General features: G+C 28.7%; 3 protein-coding genes across 3 annotated transcripts; 1 reads left to right on the top strand and 2 right to left on the bottom strand.

Moving 5' to 3' along the window:
- Positions 1-268: 268 nt before the first annotated feature.
- Positions 269-7,994, bottom strand: Asator (tau-tubulin kinase asator). The gene is made up of 8 exons (XM_027339024.2): positions 6,803-7,994; positions 6,476-6,714; positions 5,329-5,590; positions 5,042-5,173; positions 4,719-4,743; positions 4,263-4,511; positions 3,683-4,144; positions 269-3,613 (listed from the first exon to the last, which is right to left on the bottom strand). Exons 2-8 carry the CDS (start codon positions 6,683-6,685, stop codon positions 1,030-1,032), a joined length of 3,924 nt encoding a protein of 1,307 aa, XP_027194825.2. The 5' UTR covers positions 6,686-6,714; positions 6,803-7,994; the 3' UTR covers positions 269-1,029.
- Positions 7,995-10,141: 2,147 nt separating this feature from the next.
- Positions 10,142-12,453, bottom strand: LOC113789501 (uncharacterized). Its single transcript, XM_027339051.2, has 2 exons — positions 12,291-12,453; positions 10,142-12,237 (listed from the first exon to the last, which is right to left on the bottom strand). Exons 1-2 carry the CDS (start codon positions 12,328-12,330, stop codon positions 10,280-10,282), a joined length of 1,998 nt encoding a protein of 665 aa, XP_027194852.2. The 5' UTR covers positions 12,331-12,453; the 3' UTR covers positions 10,142-10,279.
- An 88-nt stretch (positions 12,454-12,541) lies between these two features.
- Positions 12,542-13,548, top strand: cnir (cornichon-like protein). The gene is made up of 4 exons (XM_027339069.2): positions 12,542-12,755; positions 12,878-12,946; positions 13,016-13,128; positions 13,204-13,548. Exons 1-4 carry the CDS (start codon positions 12,678-12,680, stop codon positions 13,376-13,378), a joined length of 435 nt encoding a protein of 144 aa, XP_027194870.2. The 5' UTR covers positions 12,542-12,677; the 3' UTR covers positions 13,379-13,548.
- Positions 13,549-13,631: the final 83 nt, after the last annotated feature.

Genomic DNA, 13,631 nt, shown 5'->3' with positions numbered 1-13,631 from the left:
AGATTTCATACGAATATTGCACATTGATTCAGAATGGCTGAATAGTTTTCGTTCATTCAAAAACATCTGGCAGTTAAACTTTTAATCATAAACATAGTTTATCTTTTAGTTACACAAACCTTAGATGGTCAAACCGGGATTTGATTGATTTTAATTCCATTAATTTTCAAATACCATTTTCGATAATGAAAAACAAGTGTATGAATGGATTAAATGAAAAGAAAATATTTGGTTATTTTTATGAAGACAATAAATTTAATGAATAAAATTAAAGGGATTTTTTTTAATTTATTTATTTTGGTTTTCATTGCTGTCGATCGTGAGGATAGTAATGAGTGATTACAATAATAATAATAATAATGATAATGTATAGTACAAAAAAAACAAAACAATTCAAATTGAAATGATAAAAACAAAATATAACAAATAATGCATGAATGTGTTGTGTAATGTTTACGTATTTTTTTAAATTTTAATGGAGAATCACGGAGAAAATAAAAAATTGCAATTCCTAAAGAAAATAATGGGGAAAAAACTGAAACTTAATGAAAACAAAAACTGATTCTAATAAATTGATAATAAATTTTTTGGAACTGAAAAAAAACAATCAAAATAAATTTGTCAAGAATATTTTCCCGATATTTTCATTGTATTTTGGCTAGATTTTATTTTCGTTTTAACAATGATTGTTGTTGTTGTGAGAGCGATGTGTATGAACATTTTGCACAAATGGTGTGTGGGTGTATAAGGATATTAGCGGAGGATGTGGTTTTATTTTCAGTCAAATTTATTTTCACAGAAATTCATTTTTTTCAACAATTTCAATTTTTTTTTTTCGTTTTAATCACTTCAAAATTTTTAAATTGATTGTTGTTGAAAATTATTCAATTTATAGTGATTGATATAATTCTCGGTTGATTGATATTATACAGTGTTTTTTCTTGTTAAAATTACTTAAAAAATTGATTAATTTTTTTCAGTTTTTTCTATTTGGCCAAATTTCTCATTAAGGAAAAATATCCGTTTTTTTTATTTAATAAAAAAACGTTTCCGGCGTACCGAAACCACTTCAACTAATGGTGGTGGTGATCCGGATGGTGTTTCCAATCCATTTGTTGTTAAATTTTGACTACTATGATGACTATGATTACTAGTATCTACCATGATATTATCATTATTATTATCACGTTCGGAAATCGGAATTCTTTTATAAAAATTAGCACCTCCAGGCACATTATTACCGGACATATCACCAGTATTATCAACATTATTAGAATTTTGACTGGTCGATGATGAAGATGATGAGCTCGTAGTGTTTGACGTTGTTGAACTACTATTATTACTATTACTACTTTCGCCTTGAGACATTGGAACATAATCTCGATTCGATTGTTGTTGTTGTTGTTGGCTTAGACAATCATCATATCTTGAACTTGATAATCGATCCTGCTTTTGATTATGAATTTGATGATTATGATTATTTTTAATACTTGAATAACTAATGGAACCACCGGCAACATTATTATTGGATATATGTTTTGATGATATCGATGATGATGATGATGATGATGATGTTGATGTTCTATTATTTGTCAACGATGAAATTTTGCCATTTCGTTCCTTATCAACAACATTGTTATTGTTGTTGAGAGCAAACGATTGTTGATTAGCCGAACTTGAATTCTTACTATCGGTTGTGTAATAGTATACATAACTACTTGATGAACCGGATGATCGAGATTGTTTATTATCATCATTATTATCATTATTTTTATTTTCTCGATGATGATAATTTTTTGAGTAAAATTGTTGATCACAATTATGCTTTTGTTGAGATGTTTGTTGTTGCGATTGATTAAAATAACTATTATCATTATTATTAGTCGGTTGTCTAATGACAATATTTGCTCGTGACACAACATTGCCATTTGATGTGTATGAACAAATTGAATTATTGCCAATGTTATTTGGTTTAGATGTAGAGGATTCAATCCCCGGTTTGAATATTGACGATTGAGTTGATAATTGTGGAATATTTCCATTCACCTCCTCACCACCAGTCAGTGATGTTCGTTGTTGATTATCACGATTATGATGACGATGATTGATGATAACATTGTTTTTTACTTTTAACACTACTTTAACCTGTGTTTCTTCTTCATCATCATCGACTTCACTTGCTTCCTGTTCATCACTTTCATCGACTTTCACTTTGTCGACTTGTTCACTTTCTTTTTTGGTTTCAATGATATGTCTAACAATTGCATTGTTTGGTTTAACAATGATTCGTCTAGGTGGCGGTGATGGAGGTGTTTTTTGCTGTTGAACGGATGATTCTTGTTCATCTTCATTTTCGGAAATTATAATTTTTGAATCAACTTCTTCACCAACATTATTATTTGATTCACTACTAGAATTTCTACTCGTTTGAGCATGATGATTTTGAGATGATATTGTCGATGTCGAAGATTCTTTACTATCCAATAAAGTTTTGATTCGTTGCCTTTGAATATATATTTTTGGAATATTTGAATGACTTTGTTGGTTGCTAGTGATAATATTATTATTAATATGATTTGATTGAATATTATCAAAATATTGTCCTTTATTAGTGTATGGTGATGTTTGTCTATGTTGTTGATAGCTAATATGTTGTTGATGATGATGATGGTAGTAATGATGATAATTTTCATTAGCACTATAACCACCTCCATTACCGCTACCGGCATTATGATCATCATCATCAAACTTTTTATCAGATTTGTCATAATCCATCATATTAGTATTGATTTCATTTGGTTTTTCTTCCTCATCTTCCTCATCCTCATCGTCAAGATTTGGGCCAACAATCATAGATGGTAAACTCATCGATCTTAATTTATTTAAATCTTTAATAATTGGATAAGTATTTGATGGTTTTATGGATGATATGGCCGGATGGCAATAATTTTGTACATCAGCTGGATTTTCACCACTAAAATGATGTACATCATTTAAATGATATTGATGCTGATGATGATGATGATGATCAACACAGCAACCATTATCGCCATTGTAACCATTCTTGGAATAATTTTGTGTTTGTTGTTGTTGATGATGATTATGAGAATAATGATTATAAGGCAAACGATTTGTCGAATTGTCGTGGTTGTTTGCGACGAATTTTCTATTATTACTATTATCACTATCACCATCAGCAACAGCATCACTGGGTTTAGAATCAATGATTTTATCAATCAACTTATTGGAAGTCGATAAATGTTGAGCAATTGCTTGATTATGAATATTGATAAATGGATTATTATTCAATGATGATCTTTGCATATTATTATTATTTTGTCCACTTGTATCATAAAATAACGTTGACGAAAGCCGTTTCTGTTGCTGATTTATATTTGATGAAGAAGCCGATTGTTGATGTTGTTTTTGTAATTCATTATCATTATTATTATTATTATTTGACAAAGATGGCTGCGGTTGTATTGGATCACCACAAGAAGATGATGTTGGTTTATGTATTCCGGTACCGATTCCGGGTTGATCATCACAATCTTCTTCTTGATCATCATTACATTCGTTTTCATCATTAGCAACACTCTTTTCCCACATATTACTATAATTGAAAAAATCCAATCAAAAATTAATTAATATGACATCGTTTTTTATGCAAAAAAATACATACGATACACAATATTGTGTAATGTTGCGTTTATTATCAAGATCACCAGTAGTGTTTGGCTTCAATGAAAGATCATCGGCACAGGCGTTCATCTGTGTGACTAGACTAACATCTTTGTTGGTGATTGTCGTGCCAATATTTAAATTGTTAATTTTATTGGCCAACGATTTAGTGTTTACACCATCATCTCCATTATTGTTATTATTCGCAACATGATTTCCGGTATAATTGCCAGTAGATGTAGCTAAAACATTTGAAGAATTGGCTAAATTGACAATATCATTTGCACGTTCAGTATTCTTTGCATTAAAATTATTCTTCGCTTTATTATTATTGTCTGAATAATATCCGACAGAAATTTCATTTTCATTGTTCGTGTCACGATTTTGGCTAATTAATTCCCAATCATAAGGATCATCTGGTCGGATACTGCGTCGTTTAATGCTGCGTTCGAATATTGAATTCCTTTATTACAAAGAATATACAAAAAAAAATTAAAAAAAAAACACAATCTTATTATAATTGCATATCTAAAAAATGCCTAAACCAGAATTATTATTAGTTAAAATTTGTCTATACTTACAATAGTTGATAATTGGGTGTATCCGTATATGTCAATGATTCAATGTGTTCTAAAAATTGTTTAAAATCTTGAGGTAAATGTTTCAACAATAGACGATGATCAAATGTTGATTTCATTAGACCAACCGAATCTTTGTCTTTAATTTTACGCCAAGGTAGTGAACCATTGACCATTTCGATGAGCACATAGAATAATGACCATAAATCATCATGTCGTCCCATTTCTTTATTTTTGTGTGCATTAATCGACCTGTATATATTTTATTGTTTGATTTAGTTGACAATGTTTGTTTACACCATGAAGAAAGAAAATGATGAAAACAAAGGGAAAAAAATAAAACAGAATCCAGAACACCAATGACAGGTTATATAAACAAAAGAATAGTAAATAATCAAAATTAGAATGAAAAAAATATACAATGAAAGTTCAGTGATGGTCAAATGGGAAATAACTTACGCATATCTCACTGTTCCACGAAAGCCTATCATCAATGGATTATGAAACCACAGTCAACGAAAAATAAGGGCACCAGATACATTTTGTAAAGGTTCCGTAATAACAATAAAAGGAAAAAAAGAAAAAAGACAAAAAAAAACAGGAATTTATTTATATAGAATAAACAACAGAATGATGAAACCTATAGCAAAAAAAAATTCTTTTTAATCATTGGCAATGCTTAAACAAACTCAATTATTATTATCATCAAACATAATTTAGTCAATCAGTAATGCCAAAAAAAAGTGTCAACATAATGTTATATTTTTCTTTTCAAACATTACCTGCCGCAATTCTGGGTGGACGTACTTCATTCGTATTCGATATGACATATTGACGGGCGAGACCAAAATCAAGCATGTATACTTTTTTGGAATTAGTTTCACTACGTCCCATTGCAAAATTTGAAGGTTTGACTTTTTATTTATAAATATAATAATGAAATTGATTGATATATTTTTCAGTTGTCGAGCCAAAAAAAAGGTTTTTAAAAAATTAATAGAAAAAATAAGAATTAATCATTTTTGAAAAAAAAACAAACAAAATGTTACAAAAAATGAAATAAACTCACTATCACGATGAAGAAATCCAATTGAATGTATAGCCTGTATTGATTGTAGAATTTGTTGACATAATCGTAATGCGGTTGAAAGACTAAATGCAGGTTTTTGATTAATCTGAACAACTGAACGTCTTAATTCGGCCAGATTTTTACCCAACATTGACATAACACAATAATTGAAACGTTCATTACGGCCACAACCAATAAAACGACAAACATTGGCCGATGTATTCTGTAATTTTTTTAATACAGCTACCTCCATTTTGAGTACCTAATAACATCATGGTTATCAAATAATTCAAACAACAACAACAAAAAATTATTTTAAAAATTTTAAATTTATCATCATTAATGTATCAACTAATGTCATCATCAACAACAACAACGATCAACATTTGTTTTTGTCAAAAATTTTTCATCGTTATCCCTCATTTTCTTAAAAGCTTTCCTGAGGTTCTCATTCTGTTTTTTTTCAACCCAATAAGAAAATCTAACATTAGAATCTAATCAAAAGAAAGAACTTTGTATGATAAACATATCTTTTTCACAAGCCAAAAAAAATATGTTTATATCATAGAATCATCGACGATAGAATGTACTCATTCATTGAATAATATACTATTTAGAATCTAAATGATGACGGTATTAAATGTATAACAGAACAAAACAAAACAAAACAACAAAAAAAATATAATCTTAAAATAAAAATGAAAAATTTCAATTCTGAATAAAATTTTCACATGGTGTTGATGACGATGATGATCATTCATTGCCATCAATTTTTTTTCTTGGTTTAATAGTTAACTAACAAGAATTTTTTTTTGAAATGTTGAAATCATCAAATAATAACAACAAAAACAACATTAAAGATAAATCAGTGACAAACAATCATCACTTCTTTTCATAGTAGGTTTATTCTTATCATAAAATGTATCTTTTTTTCCGTAAAAGGTAAATTACGAAGCAATTCTATTAAGCGATTCTATGATGATGTATTTAGTTCATGAAAAGTTGAACGGTTGTCACTATCTGTATGTATAATTTGAATAAAATGGATCTAGTTCCTTAATCATTTATCATTTTTAAAAATCATTTTATCCGATTGATACTCTTATTCTGTTATTGATGTTAAACAAGAAAAAACGCATTAACAAACCTGTTTTTGTTGTCGTGTTGATTCTACTTTCAGTGCGACATGTTGATTAGTTTGAAGATCTAAACATTCGAATATTTCACCAAAGCCACCGCCACCAATACGTCGTATAACACGCCATCGTTCTTTGACAACATGTCCAGGTGATAATAACGATTGATGTGGTTGTTGTCCTTGCGGTTGTTGTTGTGGTTGTTGTTGATTGGCATCCATTTTTTAAAAATGATAATTTTTTTTAAATCCTAATATCATAATTTTCATAATGAAATGTTTTTTGAATGAAAATGAAGTTCACTGAAAAACAATATATTTCATTCATCATTATCTTACCTAAAAAAACAATTATCCAACAGATAACATTTTGATAACAATTGAAACAAAAAAAAATATATAATGGAATTGAGTGATGAACATTTATAAAATCATAATTATCGATAGTATTGATTTGATATTTAGGTAATTCATTCGATAATAATGGATATAGATTTTCATAAATAAATATTCTTTGTTGTCAGTTGTGAATCGAATTTGTTTAATAACAAATCAATAGATGAGTATAATAAAATGAAGAAAATATATTGAGTTGAGAATTTCAAAAAAATCGATTCGAAATAAGATTGAATGAAAAAATAAACATTATTTTTAATGAATTGAGATCAAATACAAACAATAATTGCAAACACAAACACAGAAACGTTGTGAACAAAAATTTACGCGAATAAACACACACAAACAAATACACAAGCACACATTTGGCAGTCAACCATACAAATGAACAAAAAGAAATAATTCTTTAAACTGTAAATGATTCTTATGGTTCGTCAATTTGTCTAAATTGACATTTGTTGCTATTTGCTGATGAGAATGATCACTGCTGAATTGATCCACCGATTTGTTTTTGTTTGGTGTTTTCTACCTCACAATTCAAAAACGATGTGTAAAAATATTCATCTAGAAAAAATAGCTGATTTCCATCAATTTTTGTAATCCATCGTAATATTGTTGTGAATAATGAAAACAAAAAGAAATTCTATGCATAAGAGACATCACCAGACGAATTCGTTTTGTTTTCACCACAGAATCTAGGCAAACACACAAGTCTTTTGTTAGCCAAAAAAAACATACAAACATAAATTTACTGAATAACTGAATTTGTTTTGCCCAGAATTTTCATCACATAAACACGAACATTAATGCGGTAATATTTGTTCTCGTTATGGTGTGACCGCATTTGTTTGCTAATATCGTTTTTCTTTGTTTTAAAATCATTGTTGATATGAACCAATAAAGAATAATCAAGAATTTTAAATTGAATTGACCTTAAGCTATGGAACACACGCAGACATGATTTAATTTAACAAGAGTAGGCGTGTGTGTGTGTGTTCGGAATTGTATTTGATCAAATATCTTGAACAAACAACAATCAAAGTGTTAGTTTTGACAAAAAAAAAACAGAAAATGATTAAAAAATAAATTTTCAAATTCAGGAATCAATGTGAATGAATTGAAATTTTGATTTGTATCATTTTCCTACGAAGCATTAAGAAAATCTGTAAAAAAAATTATTTAAGTCCAAAAGAAAAATCTAATAAAAGTTTTACATACAATTATTCATCCGATATAAAAGCTTCAATCAAATTGACATTATCGAAAATAGTTGAGTATTGATGCAAATAAATAAATTTTCATTTTATTTGACTAGAATATTGTTGTTGTTATGTTGATTATAAATCAATTCAATACCGAACAGACAAAATATGAAATGATTGAAATAAATTGATCATCCACAAAATTAGCGAGGAAAATTAATCGATCATTTTTAATAAACAAAAATTATTATTCATGATTTGACCACTTGATTTATTTTTTTAATCAATGCCTTTTTATATGTGCATTGTGATTGGCCAATGTTTTTCTCTTGAACAATGATATGTATAGATAACGTTGAATGTGGGTGAATAAGATCGATTTTTTTATTTTGTATGTTATTTGGCTAACTGATTAACTGGACCATAATGATGCTGTTGATGATGATGATGATTGAGTAAAATTTTTTTGTAAAGACTAGTATAGTCGGTAATAAATAAATATATAGAATATTGTGGTATCACAAAATTTCTGCATTAAAGAAAAAAAAACATTTCCTGGAACAGGCGCATTCATTGAATTAAGAATCCGACAATGATACCAGACGCATGTAAAGAAAAAATTTAAAGAGACAAAAAAAACAAAATTTTTTCTTTTTTTATCAATGATCACAAAAAATTGATGATGATGATGATGATGATAATCACATATATTGAACGAACAGTATAAAACAGTGAACCACTATCTTTCACACCGGAATAATAATAATAATAATTTTGATGCAATCATGCGGATGTATCGAATGAATAGGAATCAATCGAACGAAATAAAAAACATACTATAAACCATGTTCATTCGATGATGGCCCATAAACAACAACAACAACAAAAAAGTATTCTACTTTTCAATGATGTGATTTGATAAAAAGTCGTCGTATATTTTTGAATAATTCAACTACTGTTTAAACTTACGGATCATCACCACATACGATTCGGCCAAGAATATTCTTCTTCAACATATATATTTGGAGTGAAAGTGAGAAAGTCGTAGTAGTAGTTGTAGGAAAAATTGGAATCGAAAAACAAAACTTGGCTAGATGTGCTAGTATAACATTTTTATTGTTATACTTTTTTATAAACTCAAATTGTATATAACTCAGATTGCATATACAAATTTAATGGCGCCGTAATCATGTTCATCTATTTATCTAACAATCTATATAAACAAAAAATATATAGAATAAATGAAGAGTAAATATAGGAAAAATCCTGAACTCAAAGACAAGCCGAATAAATAAACGAACGAATGAACGGTAACCAAAATAACCGTTCGACCAACTTTTTATCATTACGGAACAAACATAATATATGATGAAGAGATAATGATTTTAGCGCGCATGACAATCTTCTTTTTTGGAATCCTATAGATCATTGATGTTTAATGATGATACACCAAAAAAATAGAAATATACGAATAAAAGAAACGGGATATATAAAATTTTCCGGAATGTAACGGCAATGATTTAAGTAAAATAACCGAGTTTTAAAGAAAATAAATAGACACACATACGCACAGACAAAACGGGATGAAAATACAGAAAAAAACTTGAATACAATCATCTCAGAACAGGAACAGACAGTGAAATCAATCGACCAATACGTTACAGTTCGGATAAAATTTATATTGAAAAGTCATATAACGACGATGAGAGACAAAGAAAGATCGACAATGTGTGTTGATGTTCGGTTTTGATGCAACCACTACCGCGACTATCATTTAAATATGATAACTAGGATTCCAATAACAAGAAAAACCAGAAACCAGAATATATAATGACAATGTAATAAAATGTGTGCATGTGTGTTTGGCGTTTTTTTTAGTATCCATGGTGATATTATTATATTGTTGGTCGTTTACTTACATCACCTTTTATTGGTTATGGTCCAACACACATATTGACAATATTCTAGCGTTTTGTAACAATCTGTAACAAACCTACCAAATTTTTTTAAATAATATAACTAACGTCGCAATTTTTGTTTCTTAATATAAGATTAATCACCCAAATTGTGAAAAGAAAAATTGAATAAGGAAAAAGACCAGATTTTACTTTATTATTATTATTAAAGATAAATGAGATTATGAAGTTTTTTTAGTTTTTTTTGAATGTCCATAGATTGATTTTTTTTATTTTATTTAAAAAAATGATGAAAACTTCAATTAACTACGAATATATGCATATGGTATATGACAGGAATCTTGATATAGAAATTGTTCAACCAATAAACCGGGTGGTATTGGAATCAGATTCGGTATGACTAAAAAATTAATCTTTTTTTCTGCATTAAATTTGGCGAGAAAATGTGACATAGATGATGTTGTCACAAAGATTGATGAATGAACTGTATCGACATTTCGTATGATACCACAGCCAAAACATTTACAACTTTTTGGCAATTGTTGTAATAATTTAATGTTTTTGTCTAATGAAGATTTTTGTCTGTTTAAATTTTTTATTGCCGTATTGCCGTTATTTTTTTGATCCAATAATACTTCTGCTTGCTGAATATTGAATGGTTCTTCTGTTGATAACGAAATACAGTTTGTGTTTTCATCTACATCGTTAGGATCCAGACTTCCTAAAAACACCCAGGAAACATTCAAAAGATTGTAAATAGATTTCGGTAGTCTGGATGGATAGTTTGTGAAATGTAGATAAAGATTTTTCAAAGGAATCTGAATTGGTTGTAATGAATAGAATGGTTTGAATGAGATTTTTGGCCATAAATTCGAACAAAGATATAAAAGTTGATTGATTTCACGTCGTAAATATGAAACACTGAATATTGATGGCTTAAAATTCGAAATAAGCGGAAACGAAGTGACCCATAATTGATAGCCAATTGAATTTTTGATTTCTGTCAATTGTGATAGATCTTGAAACTCGCGCTGATCTAATATTTGCTTTAGCTCGTTTCGATTTTGGATGTTTATCATAGCTGAATCGGAAAAGGATAATAATGGGAAATCATTCTCGATTCGAATTATGTGAGTAGGTCGTACTATAGAAATAATATTTGTCAATAATTCCAGACCAAGTTCCTCGATCCAACCCATCGTATTAATAAATAATGGTCGTTTTTTCTTTACATTCATTTGTCGATACGATTGATAAAGTTGAGAAATTAAAGAAATATATTCAAAAGAATCGCCCGATGGTGTAATTGTTCCGAATATTTTTGATATAATTTGTTCATCATCATTTAGAACATAATTTTCACCAAATAGAAATTTATCTCCAAGTGCATTTGATATTTTTTTAGTAATCTCAACCAGGCTAAGTATTCCACATGGAGCGAATTCCGGTTGTCCAGGATCACATTCTAGATATGCAACCGGTTGTTTATTAACATTTACATAATGATTTATAAGATGATGAAGCAGTGATGTTTTACCAGAATTACCCGGACCATACACTAAGATTACGTCTTCAGCACTGATTTCAAGAGTATAGAAAATTTTACAAACATGTAATGCAAATTTTTCGAAATCAATATCGGATATTTTTGACAAAATATTCATACAATTTTTGCTTCTGATTGTTGATAATTTTTTTCGACAGATTTGTCTGGCTTTTTCATTAGATGATTTCGAAAGATATTCAAGTACAAGTCTATATTTGGCCATTGACTTTGGAGACGATTCGAATTTCAACAAAATATATTCTCCATTCAAAACTTTTGGGAGGTGTTGTTCAAGAAAATCAAATTCATCAAGATCAATTGAATTGATGTTTTTATTTTCGCTAAAGTCTTTAAGGTCAGTGAAACGAATGAACATTCGGTTTCGAAAACATGTGGAAACAGTTATAGTTTCACCGGCTTTGGCCAGATATCCTTCACAATAAAAGCTCCAATTATTGAGTGGTATCAATGATAGATGGCCACAAAGATCGGACTGTAATTCAAATGATGATTGTACATCGGTTATCAAAATATATTTGATATCAGGTTTAGCCGTAGGATAAACTACCAAACCTTCAGTGTTTACAGGTGAATCATCTGTACTTTCTTCAACGTTAAAATCTTGAAACGATTGGTTATTTTGATTCCGACGAAATAGCATTCGATGTCTTTTTCGTGTGCGAAATTTCTTAATTAACTGCTTAATTTTACGAGCTAAAAACGAAAATTTATGATCAAATTATATTAACTCAGAGAAGATTACTTACGTGAATTTTTCGAATTAATTGTGTTATTAATTTTAGTCATTTTATCGATTCAAATTCGTGTATGTGTTCAGTTCATAAATTGAACACATGGTTTTTTCCAACGGAATTAGCCAATTCTGGCCAATAGATGGCTGAATATTCGCGCAGATTTGGATTTATTTGTTCACCGACAAAACTGGTTAGGATTTTTGTTGACATTCTGTTTCGAAGAAACAAACGTCAAATCGATTATATTTGGTTTTTTTCATTTGAATTCATAATCATTTTCCCATCCTTGATTTGATTTATAGATGCATTGTTTCGCTATATGCTAAAGGTCTGAAAAACAAATATCTATCATCTAAGCAAAAATACATCTGCATTTCAACAAACAAAAATCATTCAACAATGATGGCCATCAACGTAACATTATTCGGTTTTGCTTTGCTTGATACTGGCGCTCTACTTTTTCTATCAATTTATATAGTAAGCTTTTCGTATAAAAATTTATAATCATACTGGCTACATTTCTAATTATCAATGATATTTCCGAAATAATTTTCGAGTTTTATTACAAAATTTATTGTTTTTTTTTCAAAATTTTTTAGCTTATCACATTGAGCGATTTGGATTGTGATTATCTAAATCCAATACAATGTTGTGATAAATTAAACAAGGTAATTCAATGTCGAATATGATGATTATTTGAAAATTTATATGATTTTAATCTATTAATTGATTTATAGTGGATCATTCCGGAATTAATAGCTCATGGAACAAATATCTGTCTGATTCTATTGACAAGTCGTTGGTTTCTATTATCCATAAATTTAATCATGTTATTCTATCTAATCTACAAGTAAGAATCTATAACCAAAATTAATGTTTATATAACTAAATTTTTTGATATCGATTTATTTAATCGATCGTATAGCTTCTATATATCTCTTCCTCGTAGCAGCATGTGTTTTTATGATCCGTCCGAGATACATGTACGCGGCAATCTTAAGACTCATATTAAAATATCTTTCATACGAATGGTATTCCATTTGATTCATTTCTTTGTCTATCTGTATTTGTTCGTTATTTCATTACTCACTGAATCATGAATTTCGTATTTTTATTGGAAACGAAAAAAACAACCAACAAATCGACTGAAAACATTCGACGAATAAATAATAATTTTCAATTCAAATCATAAAAAAAACTGTGCCAGACTTTTGTCCCAATACATACTCGATGATTCTCACTTAATAAAAAAAATGTATTTTCTTCCTCAGTATTTTTGAATTTTGAACTTAATCTCAATTTTATAAATAAAAAAACTTAGAATTTAATAAAAAATTCTTTGTAATAAAAAAA

This window comes from Dermatophagoides pteronyssinus, unplaced genomic scaffold, assembly GCF_027571235.1.
Source record: "Dermatophagoides pteronyssinus isolate colony J.1.1.1.1 unplaced genomic scaffold, Derpt_VIB-CSIC_2022.12 sq0002, whole genome shotgun sequence".
Taxonomy (NCBI): domain Eukaryota; kingdom Metazoa; phylum Arthropoda; class Arachnida; order Sarcoptiformes; family Pyroglyphidae; genus Dermatophagoides; species Dermatophagoides pteronyssinus.
The sequence above is the reverse complement of the archived record's forward strand: the minus strand, read 5'-3'. Positions and strand labels throughout refer to the sequence as shown.